Genomic DNA, 12,098 nt, shown 5'->3' on the forward strand with positions numbered 1-12,098 from the left:
CTCTTTATACAAGATCTTGTGTAAGTATAAGTACTAGAATGTGCTATATTTAGAAGGAATCATATGCTTATTTATGCGATAGGTACCAGAGGAGTAGACCGATATATCCCATCTTCACACCAGGTCTTGTATTCAAAAAATATTGGGATGCGTGAAATTTGAAGACAATCGGACTCTTATTTATCAATTTGTTGGAGGTACTCGTATAATTATTCCAAATTTTGACCCTTTGTGGGGAAGGAATCAGAAGGAGTATACAGATACATCCCATCTTCGCACCAGATCTTGTAGATAAAAATATTGGGAAGTGTGGTTTTTCAATTGGATTATTATTTCGCATTTTATTAGAGTTATTATTTCAAATTTTGACCCTTTGTAGAGGATGTAGCTGGACCTATATATCCGAATTTTCCACCAGGTCTTGTGTTAATAAAAATATTAGGATTTGTGAAATTTGAAGACAATCGGACTCCAATTTCATTTTTCATTAGATGTACTAGACGTACGTACTAGAAGAAGGGGACCGATATATTCCATCTTCACAGTAGATAGTGTGTCAGTGGAAATATTGAAATGTGTGAAATTTGAAGATAATCGGATTCTTGTTTCATATTTTAGTAAAGTTATAATTATTGCAAATTTTGACCCCTTGTGGTGAAGTAACCAGAAGGAGTAGACCGATATATCCCATCTTAACAACAGATCTTTTGTTAATAAAATAATTGGGATGTGTGAAATTTAAAGAGACATACATTTATTCAAAATGTTGACCCTTTTTGGGGTAGTTATAGGAAGTAGTAGACCTATATATCAGAATTTCCCACCAGATCTAGTGTTAATAAAAATATTGGAATATGTGAAATTGTAAGACACTCAGTCCCTTATTTCACCTTTAAGTAGAGTTATATTTATTCCAAATGTTGACCCTTTATATGCGAGGTACTAAAGGAGAAGGCCGACCTAGTACTGACCTAGAACTGGTGGAAATATTGGGATTTGGAAAGTTTGCACAAAATTGAATGATACTTTCTTTTTCTATGAGGTTAATTATGTCCTTTGACAATTTTAAACTTTTGTGGGGGAGATACCAAAAAGAGTGGACCTATGATGCCCATCTCCGACCAATTCGTTTTAAGTTTGACAATAATATTACGACATAGCAAGTTCGGACCAAATCGGATACTCCCTTCAAGAGTTGTCGTGGGCACCAGCCAGACTGACAGACAGACGGATGGACGGAAACCTAAATATCGACTCCAAATATTCTAAAACGGATTTGTTCCAAAGAGTCCTAGAGTCCTTATATATACCCTCTGTAGCCAAAATAGAGGGGGAAAGTTCTCACTCTTCTACATTTTTTTTAATTCGTGATCAAAGATTTATTAGATCCATTGCATTTAAAGTATACAGTGTCTTCGGCAATTTATTGGTAAAAATTCCGGTGAATAATGCCAAAATCATCAAAATACCGAATACAGAAAGGTATTGTTATATGGGGGCTATACGAAAATCGGGACCTGCATATTCAATTTTCTGCATGGCCTGTAGTACCTATTAGGAACTTCAAATACGAAATTAAATACAATTTCTGTGAATAATGTTGCTAAAATCATTAAAATACCGAATACAGGGAGGTACTGTTATATGGGGGCTAGGCGACTTTCTGTCTATACCAAAACATGGACTTATATAGGACAATACCAAAAGTCCTACAGATAAAATGTTATCAACTTACTTTAACTCTTTCGGAAGGTAGAGTGATTTCCCCAGACGGACGTAGAATTAATGCTGATGAATAATATATACACTTTGTGGGGTCTTGAATGCATATATTTCGAGGTGTTACAAACGAAATGACTTAATACACCCTCCATACTAAGGTGGAGTGTATAATAAAATGTAAAGATCTTCGATCTTCGGTGCCATAGATTGAGCGTATAAATCTGTTTGATTCCCCTTTACTTGTTTCAATTAGGCACAAATAGTTAGTTGCGATAAAATCTTAACGAATCCCTTTCGAAATACGAGTACACATCAAAAATGTAAATTCAATTTCCAGTGCTCACTCACACATCTACGTAGATGGGCTTAAAATAATAAATTACATGTTATGCCATTGCAAACAAATGGATTTGTAAATCAATACCGCATTCGATAACCGGCTTTTGTATAGATAGTTCCGACAGCTTATCCGTTTTGTTGACTAAACCAGCAACGAAATATAAAAAGGAAATTATTTTTTTTTGTGCGTGTGTGTGTGGGCAACAAACAAAACTTTACGTTTTATTTTTAGAGACCACAGCATCCAAGCCAAACCGACAGCAGATACGATTTGCAAAACAATGGCAACAATGGAAGGCCAGTGCAACACTTTCATTTACAAAACACAGAGGGAGAGAGAGAATAAATCAATTTAATCCTCAAATCTCTCGCCGCTGGTTGTGCAAAGCAAACAAAATAATCAAAAGGCAAACAAAAAGTGTCACGTGTCAATAAAAACCCGTTTCCTAAACTAAAATCATTGAAACATGAGATGAGCGAGAAAGTTTGGAATTTCATTTCTTTGATAGCGTTTTTATGAAAATATTTTAAATTGAATATGCACGCGAACTGGGTTAATGGATGCTAGAGGTCCTTTGTCGAAATTGTAATTACGATCGGATTGCGAGTCATTTAAAAGAGGTTAGTGGGTGTTTAAATCATACCCTTACATAGGTGCCTGTCAAAACGACTTATCTGCCGTCGTCTATAAAAAAAAAAACAACTTATACCGACTCGGTTTTGCCGATGGATGTGTGCCCTTCACCTATATCAGTTTACTAAAATAAATTTTGACATGCATTATCATACCCTCCACCGTACATAGCATGTTACTAACTTTAGACCTAACAACGATATATTGGGTGACATAAAAAAACTGCATCAAAGTCAAACGCCATAATTTTTATTTTTTTTTTCTAAATTTCATTAAATGAAAGCAAAAAATGTTGGTAATGGCATCAAATTTTAGAATAAGTTTAGATTTGTTCGAATTGGTCACCTTTGGCACGAAATATGGCCTTCAAACGACAAATGAAACCGTCACACGCTGCCTGAATGCGGCATTTGCTGCTCTGTGGTATTTTGGCATATTCCCGGCGAAGCGCTTGCTTGAGGTGATCGACCCTTTGGTATTTTTTAGTGCCAACCTTGCTTTCCAAAATACTCCAGACACAATAGTCCAACGGATTGGTATCCGGAGATTTTGGTGGCCATTGAGCGCTGGAAATGAAGCGAGGAACCTCATTTTGTAACCATTCTTGGGTGACGCGTGCTGAGTGCGATGGTGCTGAGTCCTGTTGGAATGTCCAAGGCTTGCGGCCAAAATGTTTGCGTGCCCATGGCTTTAATACAACCTTGAGAATATTTTCGCGATTATATTCGGAAATTTATTCTGATGCCACGGTTGATTAATACAAGCGAGAAGAGCGACCATCGGATGTTATGGCGGCCCACACCATCACCATGACCGGTGCTAGAGTTCTGGTGGTCAACCGAAGGTGCACATTTTCAGTTGACTTCTTCGGCAAATAAACACGATCATTTTGTTTGTTTACAAACTGCTGGACAACGAATGTCAAAATCGGGAGTTCACCACTTTCGGCCAAGCGAAGCAACTCTTTAGCTCTTTTGAGTCTACACTCTCTGTTGCGATGTAAGTTCTTGCACTTTTTGGAATTTCAATGGCTCTATCCCGAACTCATTTTTCAATATTTACCGAATGGAATATTGTGATATGTTCAGCTCACGAGCCATTTTTCGGCCACTGCGACGCGGGTTTCGGTCATGTCTCTTATTTACTTTTGGAACCATTTCTGCTGATGTTGCTGTTTTCTTCCGTCCATTTTTTTAACGTCGGGCTACGCTACCAGTATTACGGTAACGAGCGATGGTAGGAGACACAAAAGATTTATTCACATTTAAAGGTATTTTGTCTCCAGGCAGGTTAAGCATAGCCCCCATACAACTGTATTACACCAAATTCGGTATTTTGATGATTGTAGCCATATTTTTCAAGAAATTGTCTGAAAATCAGCAAAAGCGGTTCCTTCTGAGTTCTTACCCTCGAAAGAGAATTGTCTACATACGTCCACGTTTTAGTATAGCATCCATATAATGGTACCCCCAGGTATTCGATATTTGTATGGTTTAGCGTCATTATTCATCGAAATTGTTCCAAATTTCGTATTTGAAGTTCGTAATGGGTACATCAACCTATGACGTAAAAGTGTCTATGCAGGTCCACGTCTTCGTATAGCCCCCATATAACTATACCTTACGATATCCAGTATTTTGAATATTTTAGGGACATTATTAACGGAAATTGTTTCGAATTTCGTATTTGATGTTCGTAATGGATACTATACCATATGACGGAAATTTGTCTATGCAAGTCCACTTCTTCGTATAGCTCACATATTAGCGACTTTATTCTCCGGAATTGTTTCAAATTTCGCATTTGAAGTTTTGCATCGTTTGGAATTTTCCCTTGATAAAAATATTGATATGTGCTATCTTCGAAGACAATCGGACCTTTATTTCACATTTTATAAGAATTATAATTATTCAACATTTTGACCCTTTGTGGAGGATATACTTGATGGAGAGCTCCGATATATTCCTCATTTATACTAGATCTTGTGTTGATATAACTATTGGGATATACCGCGTTTGAATGGAGTCGGATGCTCATTTCTTGCTTTATAAGCTTCATGGTTATTCAAAATTTTGACCCGTTGTGGGGGAGGTATCAGAAGGAGTAGCCCGATATCTGCCATTTTCACATCAGATCTTGTGTTAGTAGATATATTGAAATATGTGAAATTTAAAATAAATCGGTTGCTTATTTCTTATTTTATGAGAGATATAATTATTCACAATTTTGATACCACCTTTACACCAGATCTTGTGTTAACAGAAATGTTGGGATGTGTGTAATTTGAAGACAATCGAACTCTTATTTCACTATTTCATTTCATTATTTTTCATTATTTTATAAGAGTTAAAATGTTTCCAAATTCTGACCCTTTGTATAGGAGGTACCAGAGGGAATAATCCAATATCTACCATCTTCACGGTTTACAGTTTGAACCTTATCTGTAACTCCTTTCGAAAGTTATCGTGTATACATAATATCGTTATATACATAAAATCATCACAATAACGAATATTCGGAGGCACCGTTATATGGGGGCTGCACGAAGACGAAGATTTGTGTGGGAAAACCCAAAATACCGAATTTGAAATAATTTTGGTAGAAAAGTGTGGCAAATATTGCCAAATGCCGTTATATTACACCATACTAAGATGTGGACCAGTATAGGACCAAGTTTCTGTCAAAGGAGGTAGTAACCATTACAAACTGCTAATACAAAATTTAAAACAATTGCGGTGAAAAGTGTGACACAAATCATCAAAATATCGAATGTCTGGAGGTACAGTTATATGGGACCTACACACAAACTTGGACATGTATAGAAGGCAAACTTGGAATGCCAAGTTTGAGATAATTCCTTGAAAAATGTAGCTAAATCCATACAGTACCGAATATCTGGATGTACAATCATATGGGGAATATACCAAATCTTGGACCTATATAGACAGTTCTATGCAAGGAGGTTGCCTATAAACTACCTAGTTACAATTAATTCGGGTTAACATTTTGGCTAAAAAAATATGGGGACTACACCAAAACCTGGACCTACTTGGCCCATTTTCACTAACAAATGTCCTGCAGACGTAAAATATATCTGAGTAAAATTTGATCAACCTATTTAATTTTGTTCGAAAGCTAGAGTGATTTCCACATGCAGACAGACAAACAAACGGACATCGCTAAATCGGCATAAATATATATATATATGTTGATCTGTGGGGTCCACAATTTATATTTCGAGGTTTTACAAACTGAATGACAAACTTAATACTACTATACTATGGTGGAGACTACAAAAATTATATAGAATGTGTGAATTTCTTCTCTATGGAACATATTTCCTAATTTAGTGAGAGTTTTCTTCAACCCAAAAACTATGTGGCTGCCGTACTGGTTAGTATCCTTAAATCAACAACAAAATCCTTAAATATAGATATAAAGCGTGAAGAATTGCTAAAATTAATTTCCTGTCGATTGAGGAGACACTGTTTATTACCCTGAAGAAAATCCTAGTCACTAACCACAAATAGATAAATTTTACTCCCTTTTTGTTTCAATATTTACGTAAAAATTTAAATTAAACCTTTAAATATATTTTCAATACTTTTTATATTACTTGTGCCTCATTTACAAACCAACATCCGATTGAAGTACATAGTTTTTGGTTGCAAACGAGTTATTTAAAAATAATTCATTGTCAAGGCAATGACTACTTCTGATAAAAGATAATGACTTGAAACTTGCATCCACTTGAGTTGGTTGTTCAAGTATCAGCTGGTTGTTCGATCACTTTGTTGTTGTTGTTGTTGCGTACAATGCCTTTCGATTAATAGGTGTTCAATTTCATTAACTTCATTAGTTTTGTCCGAAAAATACACAAAGCACAAAGGTCGAATTGGTTTGTGTGTGTGTGGGTGGTTTTGTTTAAAGATTCATTACAAACATCACCACGCTGATTATAGAAGCTTTTCTTACCGAATCTAATTAGAACGGGTTTACCCGTTGTGTGTACCTTTGTGTGTTTGGTGCAAAGACTCCCCGAAGGGCATTTAGAAAAGTGTGAAAATTAAACTATGAAATATGAATGTCATGGCAAACACAACTCGACTCAAGTGGTGTTCTGCCGGATATATGGCCGCAACAATGAATGACCCCAAGCTGAATGAGCGACTCTCATACTCGAATCGTTCTGAGTTGGCAACAATCGAAAATTATTTACAACTTGTGGTGAAGAGATTATATCGAATGTTATGGTTTCATTGGTAATGCGATGGTTATGAGACGATACAACTCTTACCAGTCATTGACAATTTTCGGGGATGGAATCTGTACTTAGTTGGTTGGTAGAGTTCAAGGTTGTCGATTAAACATTTTAAACATGTTCTCGTAATTAACGTATTATGACTCATATTATTATAATGGGAACTCCGTTTCTATATCTTAGAAAGATAGGGAAATGATATTTTGATACCTTCAGCCATACAGAGGGTATACAGGGTGAGATAAAAAACTGCAACAAAGTCAAACGCCATAATTTTTACATTTTTTTTTTTTTTTTAATTTTATTGAATGAAAGCAAAATATGTCGGAAATAGCTCAAATAGTTCAAATTGGTTACCTTTGGCACGAATTATGGCCTTCAAACGGCCAATGAAACCGTCACACGCTTCCCGAATATTGCTCTGCGGTATTTTGGCCCATTTCCGGCGAAGGGCTTGCTTGAGGTTATCGACATTTTGGTATTTTTTAGTGCCGATGACCCTTTGTGGGGGAGGTTCTGTATTTCCGAAGTTGGGTTAGACCGATATGTTCCATTATCACACCAGACCTTGGTTTAATAAAAATATTGTGATGTATGTAGTTTGAAGAGAACTGGATGCTTATTTCCGATTTTATTATCGTTTTTGTTATACAAAACTTTGACCCTTTGTGGGGGAGGTACCAGAAGGAATGGATCTCTATCATATTTTTAACATATATTTTGTTGATGGAAATATTGAGATATGCCAAGTCTGAGTGGAATCGAATATTCAAAATGTTGACACTTTGTGGGGGGAGGTACCAGAAGAAGTGGACCGATACATTTCATCTTTACACCAGACCAGACCAGGTTAAAATAATTGTGATGTGTGTAGTTTGAAGAGATCCAGACTCTTATCTCACAATTTACAAGAGTTATAATTATTCGAAATTTTAACTTTTGTGGGGGAGGTACATGATGGCGTGGGCCGATAGTGTTTTATTTTCGCACATGACATAACACTGATACAAATACTGGAATCTGAAAAATTTGCACCAAATTGGATAATCCCATCTTGTTCTAAATGGTAAAATATTTTCTGTGAAAATTTTAACGTGTTGTGAGTGAGGTACCAGAAGGAGTTGACCGATATTGTCCATCTCCGAACTCGATCTAAGTTTGACATTAATATAACGTTGTACCAAGATTGGATCAAATCGGATACTCCCATTAAAATTATTAAGAATTATTGTGCACACCAGCCAGACACAAACAGCCAGATGGGCGGACCGACACTCCTAGATCGACTCCAAATGTCCTAAAACGGATTTGGTACAAAAATGAACATAGTGTCTAAACCCGCCATTGCACGATGAGGCACGTTTTGGCCGTAGCAAATGATATTAACTCTCTTTAGGCTGAAGGTATAAAAACATAATAAATGAGTCATGAACGTATTCCCCATAGCATTTCCAGTAATAAATACACGTTCTTTTTGTTTTGGATAACTTTAATGGACATGTAGGAAGTAAATTTTGAATAAAATCAACAACTTAAATTTACTTTCTATACAGAGTGAGCAAACAATTGTCCGAACTTCTAGAACTTTTGTTTATTGACTTCAAACACAAATATTTGGATCACAGTCAGTCTGGTAAGTAGTTTAAGTCCAGAAGAGATTGTATGCTGCTATTTTTGTTGCGCATGTGACGGCTGCGAAGTCAATGACGCAACGAGGTAGAATAATAAGAATAAGTGACTTAATTTGGAGCTTCATGATTTTCCCCGCAACGCACCAGTCATTCAGGAGATACTGACACGAGTTGAAGAGCTTGTTGGTACTGACCATGGTTAACATCGAACTGAAGTGATACTCAATGTGATCGTTTTTTGCCCCCATTTGTCTGCTAATGAAGTGTTACAGTATTAACTGAATGATCAATGGCGCGTCGTCGACGGCCGCGACGGTTGTGCTTAAGCCCCCTTGATGGTGCTTTTGCCATGTCATGCTCACCGAACATGTTCGATGAACGATGTTAGTTCAAACTGGCGCTTGTTGGACATGCCGTGGTCGCCCTAATGGGATTTTGATAATTACCCATAAGTGTTTTGCAGCATCTGTCGACCAGCTGGTCTGGCTCTTGGCGATTGACGGTTGACGGGTGGGGAGAATATTGCTTGAATTTTTCTTCGTGTCGTGAGTTTTGTAACGACTTCAAGGTGTGAATTTTTTGTATAAATACAAAATTGTGATTACAGAAAATTATTATTCATCCAGCAACTGTAACGCAGTATAGAAGATCTAATCAAAATGGTAAATGAAGAATTAAATTATTTGAAATGTTCGGTGAATTTTTAAAAATCATTATTTCCCTTTTCTAGAAACTCTTTCTTGTCACGTTAAGTTGTGTCCTTTTGGTGGTAAATGGCTTGACTTACATTCCGTCCTCGGCCCGTTTAAGGAGAGATGTTTCGGAGCTGTTAGCCGAACCCAAAAATGAATATTTGCCACCGACGGCAGAGGAAACAAACGAGGCTGAAGTTGCAACTGAATTGCCCGTCGAGGAGGCTGAAGTTCAAGATACTGCCGTTTTGGGTAATGACGGCTACGAATATAAGACCGTGAAACGAGTTGTTGTAAGAAGTCGTCGTGATGTTTCCCATTTGAGTTTGAATTATTTGCCTCCTTTGGAAATGGCAAAGCCGTCCAACGAATATTTGCCACCAGCCGCAAGCGAGGAGGAACACCAAGAAGAAGCCATGCCATCTGAAGAAAATTCCCAACCTGCCGAAACAAAACAAGCCGAAGAAGTTGAAATGGCCACTGAAGCTCCAGAGCCTTCAAAGGAATATTTGCCACCAGCACAAGAAACCAAGCCCGAAGCAGAAGAAATGACAATCAGCGAAACACCAAACAAAGAATATTTGCCACCAGCCAAAGAGGAAGAGAAAGAAAAAGAACCCGCTTCGGAAGAGGTCAATGAAGAAAAACCCAATGAAGAAATATCCAACGAGGAAGCTGTCACTGATGCTCCCCTTGAAGATGCCCCAGCCGAAGTTAAAGAAGCTGCACCCGAAGCACCCATTGACAACGAAGAAACCGCCGTTTTTGCCGAGGACGGTTATCATTATAAGCAGCCCAGTGAAGTTCCCATGGAACTGATGACCATTGAGCAAGAACCTGCCTCAAACCCAGAAACCTTGGCTCCCCTTGAAGAGGGTGTTGTCGAGGCTGAAGGTCCCGAAAATGGTGAATCTGCCGTCTTGGCTGAGGATGGCTATCACTATCGTGTCATTAAGCGCCGTTCCTAGTCTGGATGAACACTCCCACTTGTTTTCTATGTTTAAGTTTAGTAGCTCTCACCCAGGCGAGGCGAGGTGCTGCTGTTCCATGAATTTAATTAACTTAAGATATAAAACGTTTTGTTTTTGAAAATTTCATTCTCATTATAGTTGAAGTGTTAATTTTTGTTGGTAATATGTTTCTGCTTTACGCCATCGGTAAGTTCGCTTACAAATAAAATGTTAATTCAATTAAATGTGATGTAATTATGGATGGATGGATGGGTGTTAATTTAAGTGTAGCACACTGGCTTACATACACACACAAACTCAGACGAAGAGATTTTTGCACATGTTTTCGAAGGTATTGAAGTGGATATATATGTGGGTAATTCTAAATATTCATGTGGGTAATTTCAATATTTATTAAAAGGAGTTCTTAAAACTCTTAAAATATGGAGAGATGTTTTCCTAGAAATTCAATTAAGAGAATAATTCGAATATAAACTTCATTGTACTTGAAAGCTGATGTTTCCACTATAGGAAAGCAATCTCATGCAATACTACAATAATTTTCAAATTTCCAAAAAACGAAAAAAAAAACACACACACACACAAAATAAAGAAAGACAAAATTCGTGAAGTGCAGACTTTATGCTACCCAATTATTTACATCAAATTAGAGGGAAAAAATTGTATGAGAGATGTATCCAAAACTGAAACGATGTCTACAAAACGTGGAAAAGGTATTTTTAAGATGTACCCAATATCTTGTGCCGGAAATCCTTGTTATGGAGTGTATAATACGGATTTGAGTGACTTAGTTATAAAATCTGATGAAACGTATATGTGAGAGCTGTAGCTATATCTGAACCGTTTTTTTTTTTTATCAAATTTGATATTCTTTCTTCTTGGCTGAATTAGGACATATATACCAAAATTCACCCTGTTTGGGCTGATATTAGCCATCTGATACAAAATAAACGTAAAATCGGATAAAGATACAGAGTGAGATTAAAAAAAACGGCAACCAACTTCTAACTCTGTAATTTCTAAGCCACTCGTCTGACAGCTGTTTAAATTATCTCAGTGACAGCTTATATTATATTGTTTACAAGCGTACAAAAGCTGGAAATCAAGCATGATAGTATGATTTCTTTATATTTGGCTGGAAAACCACAAGTGGATATCGTTAGAGCTCTCCAGCATTTAAAGGAGAATAAATATTTTGTGTCTCATACCATCGCTCGTTTCCGTGATACTGGTAGCGTAGCCCGACGTCAAGGAAGTGGACGGAAGAAAACAGCAACATCAGCAAAAATGGTTCGAAAAGTAAAGCATCGACTTGAACGAAACCCGCGTCGCAGTGGCCGAAAAATGGCTCGTTAGCTGAACATATCGCAATATTCCATTCGGCAAATATTGAAAAATAAGCTCGGGATAAAGCCCGCTCTCCGCTCGTATTAATCGACCGTGGCATCAGAATAAATGCCGAATATTATCACGAAAATATTCTGGAGGGTGTATTAAAGCCTTGGGCAAGCAAACATTTTGACCGCAGACCTTGGACATACCATAAAACGCTCATGAAACGCTAAATTAACATCAGACTCCATTCAGACTTGGTACGTCTAAATATTTCTATCAACTCAAGATATGTTATAAAGATGGTAGAGATCCGACCATTTCTTCTGGTACCACCCTAACCAAGGGTCAAAGTTTTGAAATAAGCATCCGGTTCTCTTCATATTTTTCCCATCGCATCATTTCTAGTAGCAAAAGATCTGCTGTGAAGATGGAATGTATCGGTCCACTCCTTCTGGTACCTTCCCCACAAATGGTAAAAATTTTGAATATCCACGAAGTTCATAAAACGCGAAA

At 37.2% G+C, this 12,098-nt stretch overlaps 1 protein-coding gene across 2 annotated transcripts; it reads left to right on the forward strand.

Moving 5' to 3' along the window:
* The first annotated feature begins 9,052 nt into the window (after positions 1-9,052).
* LOC101892393 (cytochrome c1) lies at positions 9,053-10,474 on the forward strand. 2 transcript variants are annotated; one of them, XM_005185091.4, is made up of 3 exons: positions 9,053-9,132; positions 9,195-9,249; positions 9,318-10,474. In XM_005185091.4, the coding sequence occupies exons 2-3, from the start codon at positions 9,247-9,249 to the stop codon at positions 10,245-10,247; spliced, it is 933 nt and encodes a 310-aa protein (XP_005185148.1). In that variant the 5' UTR covers positions 9,053-9,132; positions 9,195-9,246; the 3' UTR covers positions 10,248-10,474. The 2 variants fall into 2 exon arrangements, with proteins under 2 accessions (XP_005185148.1, XP_019892873.1); XM_020037314.2 differs by having other exon boundaries at positions 9,061-9,249.
* The last annotated feature ends 1,624 nt before the right edge of the window (positions 10,475-12,098 follow it).

The sequence above is a fragment of the Musca domestica genome, unplaced genomic scaffold, assembly GCF_030504385.1.
Source record: "Musca domestica strain aabys unplaced genomic scaffold, Musca_domestica.polishedcontigs.V.1.1 29, whole genome shotgun sequence".
NCBI lineage: Eukaryota > Metazoa > Arthropoda > Insecta > Diptera > Muscidae > Musca > Musca domestica.